The 15,436-nt window shown below is 44.4% G+C and overlaps 1 protein-coding gene across 2 annotated transcripts in view; it reads left to right on the top strand.

The window, feature by feature from the left end:
- Positions 1-15,436, top strand: part of PLD1 (phospholipase D1) — a 370,963-nt gene that overhangs the window by 238,743 nt on the left and 116,784 nt on the right. For both annotated transcript variants that reach the window (XM_069213037.1, XM_069213036.1), the window contains 2 exons: positions 10,410-10,491; positions 12,246-12,356. In XM_069213037.1, the coding sequence (XP_069069138.1) occupies positions 10,410-10,491; positions 12,246-12,356 (193 nt within the window). The remainder of the gene's footprint in view (positions 1-10,409; positions 10,492-12,245; positions 12,357-15,436) is intronic.

Genomic DNA, 15,436 nt, shown 5'->3' with positions numbered 1-15,436 from the left:
GTACCGTCTCCCGCTGATTCAAAGTTCTATTTAACTGAAGTGCACAGACCTATTGAGTCATACATACGTAAGTACAGCTAGTACTGCCTTGTAGCAATTATAAAAACAGCGACATGGGGCTCTGTTATGTTCACCCTGTCCTCACAGGTTCACTTTTCAATTCTGTCTTCATGGGTGTCAATGATACTAATGATAAACACATTTTAGATACCATATGTGCAGCAAACTCTAACTGATAAAGAGCTTGTATATTTTACAATATGGTTAAAAAACGTGATTTAATTAGTTTAGGCTCATGCAAGACCCACCAAAACACAGGATGAATCGGTCTCAAACAAAATTTATAAGGGAGCAGGAAACTAAAATGTCAAACAAACACCCTGTTCGTTGGTGGTGGTAATACACACGCCACGGCGCTTTAACATTTTTGTGCTGATCGAGTTTATTAATTAAAAACTATGCTATATGGTTGTTGGTCCTGCTATTACCGGCCTGTTATTGGTGCACCAACGCATGGTCAAGTACAAATCCATGATACAACAGTGGAATACATAGAGACTTACCCCTTCTCAGTAGTGTAAATGCAAATGACCAAAGCATGCATGGTTTAAGTACGCTTACTTGCCAATTGATTGCAAAAAAACAAACTCTGCAAATTCTCTCCCAGAAAAAAAACTTTTGTGTGACTTGATTTTTTCCTTCGTTAAAAATCTTCAGTTGTCTGTTCTCTGCCAGTCATCATCCCATCTGTAGATTTGCATCTGTTCTTGCATGCAGTGTGTAAATGCTTGGTGGTCTGACTGAGGACTTATCATTATTCCCTTTGAGGTTGAAAATCTGGGGAGAGAGAGTGTATGGTTTTAAAGAAAGTAATGCTTCTTACTGATTGTATCTGAACTTAACTTTAAGTAATTCTTCCGAACTACACTCCTGAAAAAGACCACGCAGATTCTCTAATTGGTCTAGTGTGATGTATGCCTATGGAATTGTAATTGTATTTATATAGTGCTTACTACCCCTGACGAGGCGTTGAAGCGATTTGTGGCGAGTAGCACACTACTCCGGAACCCAAGAGGAATTAGTGGTGGATTAGTATGGGGAAATATTAGTACAGTATTAGTATGAGTTAATTTGAGCAGATAATATGTGAGTTTGTTAGTTGGATTGACTAAAGTGATGGAGGAATAGAGGAGGGAAGACTCCAGAAGTATTAATTAGGAGTTTATAGTAATAGGGTGAGGCTTGGGATGAGTAAGGAGAGATGGAGGAGGGAAGAGTCTATGGAAAGGGGTCAGGTAGATCATAGTAGCAGAAGTGGTTTTGGATGAGTCAAAGGTGAGATAAATGAGGGGGGATTTAGTAGTGTTGTTTGGGAGATCTTAGTAGTAAACTGAGGTTTGGGGTGATCTAGATGCAGCAGAGGAGGGAAGAGCGTAGGCAGGGTTATTTTGGAGATCAAAGTAGTATCATAGCAAGAGGTATACAAAATACAGTCTAAAGAAGTTATACAAAATGCAGATAAAATCCCAACCATGAAGAATGGTATGAAAGTATATTCTGGATGCACAATGGTGTTTGATTCCAATACCATGAAATGTGATAGTGTTTTATTTCCCGACACATTCAGTCTAAGGGAATGATAGCAGACACAAATATCTACAAGCATTTCATGACCGGGCTTAAATTGCAGTGTAAACTATGTTTTATTAGCACATACAATTTTCTTTTTGACTTCCCATAAAATCTTTCACCTCACAACTCAACTATCAAAATTTGAGGTGTAAAATGCACTGTTTGCAAAACCTTTTCAAAATAATTACTGTGGAATAAAGCCTAAACCTGCCCACACCTCCCCCTTGTCCTCCTATTGCTGGGCTCGGATAACTAGCAACACTTTCTAGGTTTAATGTGAATATGTCTGATCAATTTCAAGCCTTGGCTGTTTATCATTCTGCATTCTGACTTGATTAAAGCATTATTCTGATGTGTTTGTCTATATATCACATCATTCAATTTAAGATGAGCAGTGATGCAAAGGCCAGCTTGTAAAAATGGAAAAGTGGTAATTTCAGGGTTTTCTCTATGCTATACAAATGTGTGGGCATTCCACAGTGCCACTGTAGTAGTTTTCAATGTCTCCATAAAGTAACCGTAAACCAAGAAAACATTTTTCGGCCTAACCAAAGACTTATTTCATCACAAGAGAATTCTTAGCGGTCCCAGTAAATAGGCTGCTTATTTGACTTATAGTTCATCAAACTGAGCATAAACATCTTTATAAGCATGATATATTGCACCCTGCAGTAATTTTCTGAAAGAAATACGTATTGCGGGTCAAACAATTGAACAGTCACAATTTAAGAAAGGTATTTTTGAATTGTAGTCATTTGTGGAAACATTAAATCGAGCAAAGAAAACATTTACTTACCTGTAACTGTATTCTCCGGCTTTGATACCTTTGATAGATTGCCTTGAATCAACCCAGTGGTCCAGCCGGCAGTCCCACAGCAACATCACCATAGCAGTTTAATTTAAACATAGGCAAACAGTATGTAATATGGATGTATTATTTATAAGAATATCACACCCTCACCCAGACATGTGGCATGCCTCATCCTCTGGTGGATCCTCCTGTGGGGTACATCCACAAACTGTGATGGCGTCTGGTGGGTGGATGTAGTGCATCCCTTGTCAGTCATCACTTCAGTGCCTGTTGCAGTGACCCACTCAAAAGTGGTCCATTGGAGTGCAGCTGACTGTGCCTGAATGCTCTAGCGTTGTGCCACCTTAAACCCAAACCTCTAAGGGCCAGATGTAGGAAGGCATTAGCGCCTCGCAAACAGCGAAAAACACCGTTTGCGAGGCGCTAATGCCCTCACGCGATGCTGAAACACATATTGCGAGTCGGTAGTGTTTCAGACTCGCAAATGGGAAGGGGCGTTCCCTACCTATTTGCGAGTCGCACCGCGATGTAGGGTTGATTTGTGACCGCGAAAGCGGTCGCAAATCAACCCGCAGTTACCATCCACTTCTAGTGGATGGTAACTCATTCGCAAACGGGAAGGGGTCCCCATGGGACCCCTTCCCCTTTGTGAATGCTCACAATAATGTTTTTTCAGAGCAGGCAGTGGTCCCATGGATCACTGCCTACTCTGAAAAAAAACGAAACAAAAAGGTTTTGGTATTTTTTTCTATTTGCAGCTCGTTTTCCTCTAAGGAAAACGGGCTGCAAAGAGAAAAAAAAAACTGCTTTATTTAAAAGCAGTCACGGACATGGTGGTCTGCTGTCTCCAGCAGGCCACCATCCCCGTAAGTGCCTAGACTCGCTATGTGGTCGCAAACTGCGACCCACCTCATAAATATGTATGAGGTGGGTCTTTGCGACCCCATAGCGAGTCGCAGAAGGTGTCTGAGACACCTTTCTGCATACCAATTTGCGAGTTGCAAATTGCGAGTCGGAAGGACTCGCAATTTGCAACTCGCAAATTGGTTCCTACCTACATCTGGCCCTAAATGTGTAAGGATGTGCCGGAGCTCAGTCCTTGTACGTGTGCTTTTCACTTTGATCACAGAGGTCTTGTTTGACCTCATGACCTGCTGAGTACTTCTGAGCATCAGTCAGCTGATGCAAACAGCCCATTCATAACAGATATCCAACAACGGAAGTGAGGCCTCCAGGCTATTAAGGAGGGGATTATATCGCATTGCTAGAAGTTAAGTCTCCAAAAATTGAATTCTTCTTTTTTTTTCTAGTAGCTCCTGCTAACGTCCTGTTTAATCTTCATTGAATATCGTGTCCAAGACAGGTCTCTGTTCCCAGCAGCCCTGGGGGAGGGTTTAACTCTCTAACCCATACCGGGGAGTTATTGTTCTCTACGCTGACCTCCAGTTATTTGTGCAAGAGGTTTGCATAAACCAGTCCAGACCCTGATCTCATCCCGCTTGGATCCTGGTATTGCAGCCTGGTCTGTGTGCTCCCGCTTGCTGTGTAGCCATCTCTGTTGTGCAGTGCATACACCCGCTCCCATGTGATGCGAGAACATGCTTCATGGGTGCACGCCTGGCCTTCAAAGCTATCCTAATCATGGCACCGAAATATGTATATCATTAGAGGCCAGGAACCATCAGTAGCCCGATTATCGTAAGGTAATACAGGGAGTGCAGAATTATTAGGCAAGTTGTATTTTTGAGGATTAATTTTATTATTGAACAACAACCATGTTCTCAATGAACCCAAAAAACTCATTAATATCAAAACTGAATATTTTTGGAAGTAGCTTTTAGTTTGTTTTTAGTTTTAGCTATGTTAGGGGGATATCTGTGTGTGCAGGTGACTATCACTGTGCATAATTATTAGGCAACTTAACAAAAAAAAATATATACCCATTTCAATTATTTATCATTACCAGTGAAACCAATATAACATCTCAACATTCACAAATATACATTTCTGACATTCAAAAACAAAACAAAAACAAATCAGTGACCAATATAGCCACCTTTCTTTGCAAGGACACTCAAAAGCCTGCCATCCATGGATTCTGTCAGTGTTTTGATCTGTTCACCATCAACATTGCGTGCAGCAGCAACCACAGCCTCCCAGACACTGTTCAGAGAGGTGTACTGTTTTCCCTCCTTGTAAATCTCACATTTGATGATGGACCACAGGTTCTCAATGGGGTTCAGATCAGGTGAACAAGGAGGCCATGTCATTAGATTTCCTTCTTTTATACCCTTTCTTGCCAGCCACGCTGTGGAGTACTTGGACGCGTGTGATGGAGCATTGTCCTGCATGAAAATCATGTTTTTCTTGAAGGATGCAGACTTCTTCCTGTACCACTGCTTGAAGAAGGTGTCTTCCAGGAACTGGCAGTAGGACTGGGAGTTGAGCTTGACTCCATCCTCAACCCGAAAAGGCCCCACAAGCTCATCTTTGATGATACCAGCCCAAACCAGTACTCCACCTCCACCTTGCTGGCGTCTGAGTCGGACTGAAGCTCTCTGCCCTTTACCAATCCAGCCATGGGCCCATCCATCTGGCCCATCAAGACTCACTCTCATTTCATCAGTCCATAAAACCTTAGAAAAATCAGTCTTGAGATATTTCTTGGCCCAGTCTTGACGTTTCAGCTTGTGTGTCTTGTTCAGTGGTGGTCGTCTTTCAGCCTTTCTTACCTTGGCCATGTCTCTGAGTATTGCACACCTTGTGCTTTTGGGCACTCCAGTGATGTTGCAGCTCTGAAATATGGCCAAACTGGTGGCAAGTGGCATCGTGGCAGCTGCACGCTTGACTTTTCTCAGTTCATGGGCAGTTATTTTGCGCCTTGGTTTTTCCACACGCTTCTTGCGACCCTGATGACTATTTTGAATGAAACGCTTGATTGTTCGATGATCACGCTTCAGAAGCTTTGCAATTTTAAGAGTGCTGCATCCCTCTGCAAGATATCTCACTATTTTTGACTTTTCTGAGCCTGTCAAGTCCTTCTTTTGACCCATTTTGCCAAAGGAAAGGAAGTTGCCTAATAATTATGCACACCTGATATAGGGTGTTGATGTCATTAGACCACACCCCTTCTCATTACAGAGATGCACATCACCTAATATGCTTAATTGGTTGTAGGCTTTCGAGCCTATACAGCTTGGAGTAAGACAACATGCATAAAGAGGATGATGTGGTCAAAATACTCATTTGCCTAATAATTCTGCACTCCCTGTAGTTCCTAACTTGAAAAAGAACACTTAGAATCCGTGTCAAACAGGCATGTGGAATTCACTTGTTTATTTCTACGTGCATAAAATGTACTCATTTTTATCAATTGTTGCACTTTCTAGAGCCCAAGGGACTTTTATTATTATTATTAGTTTTTAATATTATTTTGCATGTTTTCTAGTAGAGCGTCCTAGTGGGTATGTGTTAGGTTCTATAAAACAATTTAGAAGATTGGGATGCTGAGAGCTCCATTGAAGGAAGTGGAGAGACCCAGTGACTGATGACTTGTGTAAGGCTTCTCTTCCAACAAGCTGGTGTCTGTCTTCGTATTTCTGTCTTTCACATTTGGAACATTCTGCCTTCTGTGGGCCGAATGTTCCTAGAGCCTTATAGCCCTTCTACCTCGGACTATACCAAGTGTTAAACGCCCTCTTAGTTTTAGGCTCTCGCCTACCTCGAGCCATTAGTACAGCTTCAGGGCCTTTAACAGCTGGTAAAGCCCTCTGCAGCATCGGCGTAGGAAGAGTGGGGGATGCGGGGGATGTACCCCCCCAGATTTTGAAGGGTGGGGGACACAGGGGACAAAGGTGGGGCGGGGACAAGGGGACAAAATAATTTCCTCTCTCACATCTATTATTCAGTGGGCCATTAGCGCACAAAAGCGCTACTTATAATAGCCCTGTACCGACCATCCTCCAATCTGATGGGAACAAAATGAAGGTGAGTCCGGAGGCTCCCTGTGCCCTCTTCCCTTTTCTTTGCCCTGCACACAGCTGTGGGCATTAAGGGTGCTCATAAGAACAAAGGGCACAAGGAGGAAAAAAGAGTTTTGGATGATTACTGTCTGCATCACCTGCCGCCTTCAAGAGGAGCTGCAAGACAATGAGGAAGGTCTAAAGAGGAAACAGAATACCACTCACCCTGATGCCTGCAGGCTAGAAAGGAGACTCTGAAACACAATATTTGTATTTGCCTAAGATCACACCAGTTGGTGAAACAGTGAAGTCGAGATTGAGCCCAGATTTTACCTTTTCAGACAACAATTTAGGTATTAGAACAGTATATTTTTCTAACATTTATGTTTAATGTTTTGTTATCTAGGTAATGAAGGGCTTGATTACAGCGTGGCTAACAGGGAGAAGCCATATTTCATTTTGGGCCGTTACACCTAGCGTTATTATTTATGTTGTTATTATCATTACATACTTCAGCATATTGAAGTATATTATCTTTTCTCTATCTTTTCTTCAGTCTACTCTGAAACAATCTACCCTATGCCACTGCACCCTACACCACTTTTCTCCACTCTGTGCTACTCTACACCACTCTACTCTGCAGCACTCTACACTACACCATTGCAATCTATGCTATTCTACTCTAACCATTGTACACTACACCCCTGCACTCTGCCAGTGAATTCTTCACCACTTTACTCAAAACCAATGCACTCTATGCCACTGCACTCTATGCCACTCTACAATACACCACTGTACTCTGAGACCCTCTAATCAGCAACATTGCACTCTCTGCCACTGAATTCCACACCAAGCAATGCCACTGTACTCTGTCCCACTGCACTCTTTTCTGCACCACTGCGCTCTAATCTACTCTACACCATTCCACTGTAGGGCACTTCACTCTACTTTGAAATCATCTCCTCTGTGCCACTGCAATCTATGCAACTCCACTCTATGCTATGCCAGTCTAATCTACCCTGCACCACTCCAATGTACACTGTGCCACTCCAATATGCTCTGCACCACTCTATCCGACTGCACTCTACATCACCTGCTCCTCTCTGCAACAATCTACTCTTCACCACGATACTGTACTCTGCAGCTGTCTACTCAATGCCACGGCACTCTATGCAACTCTATTCTACTCTGCACCACTGTACTCTAAGCCACTCTTCTCTACTCTGCATCACACTACATCACTGCACTCTACACCAATGCAGTCTATATTGTATTTTTGTTATTTGTGTCACCAAAAATAAAGCACCTTTATTTTTGTAACACTGAGGCCCATATTTATACTTTTTTAGCGCCGCATTTGCGTCACTTTTTGACGCAAAAGCAGCGCAAACTTACAAAATACAATTGTATTTTGTAAGTTTGCGCCATTTTTGCATCAAAAAGTGGCACAAAAACTGCGCTATAAAACTATAAAGATGGGCCTGAGTATTTTCTTTCATGTGTATGAGTACTGTGTGACTACAGTGGTATTGCATGAGCTTTGCATATCTCCTAGATAAGCCTTGGCTGCTCATCTACTGCTACCCCTAGAGAGCCTGGCTTCTAGACGCTGCCTACATTTCACTAATAAGGGATAACTGGACCTGGTATAAGGTGTAAGTACCACAGGTACCCACTACAAACCAGGCCAGCCTCCTCCAAACCACTGTACTATATAGGTTACTTTTTACATTTTTCTTGTAATTGGTGACATTGGGTCATCCAGATAACTTGTGTAATGCCTGAATACCAGTCTTTCTCGATTTCCCCTGTTGATGTTTTCCCACTACATTTGATCTTTTATATTTTGATTGAATAAATGCATGAAACATTCCATTTGCATACTACTTTAATATCATTGTTTATGGGAGTGGTGTTGCATTTTATTCAAGGGACCCCTGTTCCTTTAAAGTTAGTTTACTGCTCCATTCTAGGACACTCTACTTACTCCATGACACTACGCCACGCCAGTCGGTGACACATCATTCTCCTTTATGCCATTAACTTTGAGCCATGCTGTATAGTAGTCTCACTAGTGTACAGCATGGCTAAAACACATTGGCAAAGGCAATAGAACTTGCATAGGCGAGACCTATTGGCTTTGCCAATGCTTGTTTGTAAGGTATGAACTTCAAGGTGACCCCCAATATCCTTATGTACGCAGGGGGTATTTTACCCCATATAATACATGGTCACATCACCAACTTTCCCACACACCACTTAAAACCTTAGTGCATAGCTTCTGTCATTCCAAGATATTAAAGTAGAGCAGAAGAAAGAAAAGCAACATTCCATTTTTTGCTTTAAACAGCTGCATTAATTATGCTCTGTGACCTGATCTGCCTTTTGCCTTGGCTGCTAGCTCTGGCAGAAGGCATTGTAATGTCAGAACTCGACTGTAATAACCTTATAACAGTCATTTTCTGATGTCTTTTCTTTATAATCAGTGAATGTCTTTTCTTTATTCGCAGTGACTTGGTGCATCACAAACGGCCGATTCTAAAGATATTAGTGACTGCAGTTTATACAGAGATTAGATAATCCATGTTTATATAGCCTGTAACTCCAAGCGTGTCTTCAGTTGAAATGCATCTAGTTATGACTGATGTGGAGCTGAGCTACGAAAGATCACACACAGGAGTAGAAGTGTTATTAGAACTATGGTTTCCGAGCACAGTTTACAACTGTTGTACCTAATCGCTTTTGCTATCTCCAGTGCCGTTCCAATTGGCATGAGGCGAAGGGCATGATAGGTGTGGGGTGCAAAGGGTATGTTCTTCCTTTTTACCCTCCTACCTTTATTTGCTTGGTGCATGAAGATGCAAGGTTAATCAACATGTTATTTTCACATTTGAGCTAATTACTTTATGAATGTAAATAACAACAAAAGATACTTTCAGACTGTGAAAACATGCCTTCCTTTCTCCCTATTTCACTTCCAATATATATGATTGTGTATATTTATAGGAGCCTGCAGTTCGTAAACAACGAGCAATTTGTATAGGGTTGATTGAAAGTCCCCAAGGCTGTCCCTGTCCCCCCCAGAAATGTATTGTCTCCTACGCCCCTGCTCTGCAGTGGGCCATAACGCTGCAGTCGAAATATGTGACATTCGGATGTGGAGAGGATCCCGTCCGTGTTTGCCAGGTCTTTATGCCAACTTATGCCAACCCACGATGGATCCAGATTTGGCAATGCAGAGCGTGTTGTGATTTGTAGATTGAAAACGTGTGTTGAAGGCTTGAATAATAAACAGAAGCTGCGCATTAGTCGCGCTGTAAGATGCTTACTTCCCCCGCAGGGGATGTATGTACCTGTTCGGTGTGTGTATATGTGAGGGAGTGTCCACTTGTCCTGCAAATGCCGTAACTGTTATTTGTTTTAGGAAATCTTGTACCTCTTTTTCTGCCTATTCTGTGTGGTAGCGAAGGTTGTTAAAACACTTTTACACCGCTTTAAAACAGATGTCACAGCGCTGCATGACCCCCGTAGCGAGGCAGTGGCAGAGAGCAGGTGCTGCTGGGCATGTCCGAGATTGCCTTACACACGCAGCGTGTAAAGCTCAGGCAACTGACGACCCCACACTCACTCTCACGGTCTCTCCCTCCCCCCACACTCTTTGTAAAAGACATTTCAGCGGCTTCTTCAACGTGCTGGACTGTTAATGCTTATGCTTTTCTCACAACCTATTCTCTGTCCAAATGCAGTTGTGTCTCTCCTAATTCATCTGTTCTTTTAAAAAAAATAAAAACCCGTCTTATTTTTCTGTGTTTTAGTACATATCGTGACCAGTTTTCATTTTTCCCACTCCCCCCTTCTCCTACTACGCCTAGTAGTCTTTTATTTATTCTTTATCTTTCCTATTCCTTGTAACTTGTCTTTTTTTTCTTCGTATCTCTTCAGTGCTTCATGTGCATACCATTTTGATTTCATGGCACGTGCTTTTTTACCTATGTACATTTTAGGTTGAGTCCAGAAATATTTCTTAAAAGGCCGGTTGTTGAAGGAAATCGTTGGAGGCTGGACTGCATTCTTAAACGAAAAGCCGTAAGTTTGTCTGGTTTTTAAATTGTTTTCTGCACACCTTTGGCGAATCTATGATGGAATAATGAATGCTGGAACCACGCATGCATGAACAACGCGGTCGGAAGAACGACCACGTTGTTACTATGAATGCCTTTACCAAACATGGTAAAAGCATGCCTAATAAAGGAATGTGTGGGAACAGCATGCATGGTTCTAGCATGCGACCTCCCCCACCTGCCCTAAGGCCCGGAAGTACCCCACCCCTAACACTAAAACGACCCGACCCCATCACCCCTATAACAAAACGACCCCGGATAATTCTCACCCACCCTGAGCCCTAAACCCTTCCTTCCCTAAACACCCCCACCCACCTTAAAAACAACCAATCCCCTCACCCCCAAAAACAAACTACCCTGATCATCCACCCCACGCCCCCAAAAACCAAACTACCCCGATTCTCCTGCCCCCAAAAACCAAACTATCCCGATCCCACCACCCCCAAACTACCCCTAGCCCCACCCCCAAAAACCAAACTACCTGACCCCCAAAACAAAAGTACCCTGACCCCCCACCCCCAAAAACGAGATTACCCCCTGAAAAAAAAAAAAAGTACCCCACCCCCAAAAACAAAAGTACCCCGACCCCTCAAAACAAAACTACCCCGCCCCTAAAAACAGAACTGTCCTGATCCCCTGCCCCTAAAAACCAGAACTACCCTGATTCCATATCCCCACCCCTAAAAAAACAAACTACTCCCGCCCCAAGCCCTTACTCCACCCCCACCCTTAAAAACTATCCCCCAACCCTGCCCCAGCCCCATTTATCTGAATGCATCCTCTCCCGATACACTCTCCCTTTTTCTCTGCCTTAACCACGCATGTGCGTTGTTGATTACATGCATGGTTAAGGCAGAGAAATGGGAGTCGCTGTTAACGCAAGCGTGGTTCCGCTTGCGTTAACAATGCAATCGTTATTCCGGAGTCATTGTTCCCCCTTTGGCTTGAGGCAGACATATTTACAGTTTAACATACAGGGGGTCATTATGACCTAAGCGGACAAAAAAACCCATCTGTCGAAGTCCTGACGGTCAGGCTGCCGCCAGGTCGGCTGCCTTCCTGTGGGCCCCATTACGACTTGCTTGCAGGCCCAGCAGGAAGCGGCCTACAACATTGACACTGGTTCATAATAGAGCTGGCAGCAATGCTGTAGTGCGTAGGGTGCACCAGCACCTGTCGTGATGTTCACTGTCTGCAAAGCAGGCAGTGAACATCGCAATGGGGCTGGCCAGGGGGGCCACTGCACTTGGCATGGGCAGTGCAGGGGCCCATCTGGGGCCCCCTGCACCTCGTCTCGGTCAGCAGTTACATGGTGGTTCTGGCGGTCCGACCATGGTGCTACCACCATAGTCGTAATGTGGCGGCGGTCTGACCACCACCGCGATCCTGGCGGTCTTAAGACCACCAGGGTTGTAATGAGGCCCAAAGTGTAATATGCTCATGACATTGAAAAATGCAGTTTCTGCTCCGCTTTCTCCGGCCAGATTGTGATGTTAGCATCTTCCCAGCCTTTTAGGTGTGTTTGATCATGCATACTTTATGTGCAGCTACGCAGAGGCGCTGCATTCTTCATTTGCATGTTAATAGCATGTTTCTTGGTTTTACACATTCTAAATTTAGTTTCACTTGTTTGCACCGTAGCACTATAGATGATCCTTTGAATTTCTTTAAACGAAGAATATTTATTCATGTTGTTCTTTGCCCTCATGTTTCACACAGCAACAAGGCGTGAAGATTTTTGTGATGCTCTACAAGGAAGTAGAAGTCGCTCTAGGAATCAACAGTGAATACAGCAAAAGGACCCTCATGCGTGTGCACCCCAACATTAAGGTACTGACTTCGGAGTAATTGGTAACTTTTGATCGAGGTGCTTTTTGCCACTGTGGTTTTCTAGCCAACGCCGCACATCATGATTGTTACTGTTGTGCATCACTGTGCTGCCAGTTCATTAACACCGTTGCGCTATTTTTTTGTCTTGTATGTTGTGTCAAAGTCAGCGCGCTGCTTGCTGTACTTATAGTGAAATCTCATTTTCCATTGAAATACTGTTTTTGTTTGATTTATAACCCTGTCCCAAAGTCACAAACATATCCAAATGTATGATGTACAGGTTGCTCAAAAATAAGTAACGTCAGAAAAGTTTTAAAGCATGGGTGAAGTGGGCTTTGACCCAGGGGCCCAGCCTTTCAGGAGGTCCCTTTATAGGGGCAGCTCTCTTCTGGAGAGTCTTGTCCTGATGATTTTGAATAATTCTTATGTAGCTTTTTCCTTTACTTTATTTTTTATGTGAGTGATGTGGATGTGTGAGTCTTTTACAGAAATTTTGCAGACAAATATTGTGTTTATGTTTCATGCACCATCCATAAAAAAGTTTCTTTTAGATCAAAACATGACCTCATATATGATCTGCTGCTGTTTTGCAATATTGACAACACACATCACTGCCCCTTAATATTAGATGTAAACACTTGTGCAATGTCAGTGACCTGGCCAAAGACGGCATGAAGGAGTTAAAACTTGATCAAAAATTGAAATCAGTTCTGAACATGGGCCTCCAAAATATGTTTGGCCCATGGCCCAAAAAACCTTAAACTGTGCTTGAGTAAAGGCTATGCAGGGTGATTTGGAACTTGGCATGTGTCGCAATGACCTCTGTGGAGTACATTTTGTCAGGGATAGTGCACAAACAGCACAAGAGAACACCGAACATAACATGAAGGAAAAGGTGATGCTGGTGAAGTGACAATTTGTGATCAGGTGCATAACACACCAAAAATAGACTTTGAAGCTGAGGTTTAGCTGATGCTCCCATTTATGAGGTTGAGAACTGGGTTTCTGGTTTGCAGTCCTCACTGTGAATACAACAGAGGCGGCTTCTCCATTTGGGGGGAGGAGAATCGCCCCCGCCAGCAGCAGCAACTGCCATACTTCTACAATACAACTATAACAAACTACGTTTATTATCATCGTTTTGTAGAAGGGGCGGGGCCACAGGCAGTGACGAGCATAGTGGGGGAGTGCTCAGCACTCTCCCTCAGTATGCATGTGTGTTTGACCGGCCAAACATACATGCACACTAAGCTCTGTCCAACCTGGCAACGCAGGGCCAGGTCGGAGAGAGCAGGCAGACTCTCCCAGTCTGCCTAGGAGTGCCCTGGCTGGGCGCTCCGACCAATCCGAACGCTGCTGTCTTGCTGCCAGCAGCATGACACATTGTTCAGATCGGCCATAGGTCAGGATGGGAGCCTGTGCCTTCGGCAAAGGAAAGAGGAGCTGTGCGGTGGTGGTGGTGGCGGCACATTCAGGTAATTTGTTTTTTTAATTATACATTTTTCTTCACCCCGCCACTCCCTCGTGCGCTGCCTCGCCCCCGCCATGCACCTCAAGTCGCTACTGGAATACAATGATTGATATGGGCAAGATGGTCGCTATACACCACCGTGGGGGACAAAGGTGTGGCATGTAGAGGAGCAGAGGAGGAGGGAAATGCCCTTTAAAATGTATTTGTCTTTAAGATTCCTGAACTCTTAAGTTGTAGTTTGTGGATCAGTCTGAACATTTCTGGCTGCCTTTTATATCTGCTGTGTACCAAAAAGCTCCCCTAGATCTACAAACTGAAGAATATTTTGTAAGCAATAAAAGATGAATGCAAAACAAATATCAAGGAAGGGGCACATAGCATAGCATGTGGTGTGACCAGTGTTGGCAGTATTTAGTCTGCAGGCTGGCTGATAGTGCACCCATCGATGTCCCTGAGTGTGGAGGCTCTGCTTGCACATGGACTGCTGACAGGTTAGGGGCAAATGAATATTTTTCCACAGGCCATGATCTAAGCCTTGTGAGAACATAAAAAATGCAGCACAGAGAGTGGCTAAATCCATTGAAGATCCGTGCCCCGTTCGGTTCTGCAAACAGAGAGGTTACCCATGTGGCCATGCCTTGAGCCCTGTACTGTGGGCCAGTGGAATGCAGATAGGGCAGTCCATGATTTGTGTAGCTTACTGGTGGGATCTGCAAGCTATTGTATTGGTCAAAGGGTATGAACAAAGTCCATGAGGTGCTCAGTACTCCGTGGTGAGTGAAGCAGGTAGGGGTTCAGCTTACAGGTATCCCTCCTGCCTACTAGGCATTACTGCTTGCCGTACCACATGCTCACAGGCCACACCCTGCCTATCAGTCTAGCAGAGGTAATATGTAGGATATGTCTAAAAACCACATACAATGCCATGTGAGCTCTTCAGGAGAAGAAATGGATTAAATGAATAGCAGAAGTTCATTTACGGTGCCTCATGCTGACATGACATAGGCCCTCATTACAACCCTGGCAACAAAAGTGGAATTAGTACCGCCAACAGGCTGGCGGTACTAAAGCCCACATTATGACCGTCGCAGTCTCGCCGCGGTCATACCACCGGGACCGGCAGGCTACCGTCATGGCGGACCCAGCAGTTGTAATCCACCAGGGCTGCGCTGCAAGCAGGGCTGCCCTGGGGATTACGAGTCCCCATCTGCCAGCCGTTCCATGGCGGTAAATACCGCCATGAAATGGTTGGCAGAATGGGTGACTCGGGGGGCCCCCATGCACAGCCCCATTGCGCAATCCACTGCCCGAATTGCGGGCAGTGGAGTGAGCGACAGGTGCTCCTACACTTGCCGCACCACCACCTTTCTGCCGGCTCCATTAGGAGCCGGCTGTAATGTTATGGCTGTGCTCCTCGCTGGGCCAGCAGGCGGAAACTCTGTTTCCTCCCGCCAGCACAGCGGGGATGTCAAATTACGGCCGGCTGATTTCAGGCCGCATTGGCGGCCTGATGGCGGTACAATATTGGTGGACAGCGGAGGCCGCCCGCCAAAGTTGCAATGAGGGCCTTAGTCTTGAGGTGCTGCCTCATGTGTAATATTTACAGATG

This window comes from Pleurodeles waltl, chromosome 11 (genome assembly GCF_031143425.1).
Source record: "Pleurodeles waltl isolate 20211129_DDA chromosome 11, aPleWal1.hap1.20221129, whole genome shotgun sequence".
NCBI classification, from domain to species: domain Eukaryota; kingdom Metazoa; phylum Chordata; class Amphibia; order Caudata; family Salamandridae; genus Pleurodeles; species Pleurodeles waltl.
The sequence above is the reverse complement of the archived record's forward strand: the minus strand, read 5'-3'. Positions and strand labels throughout refer to the sequence as shown.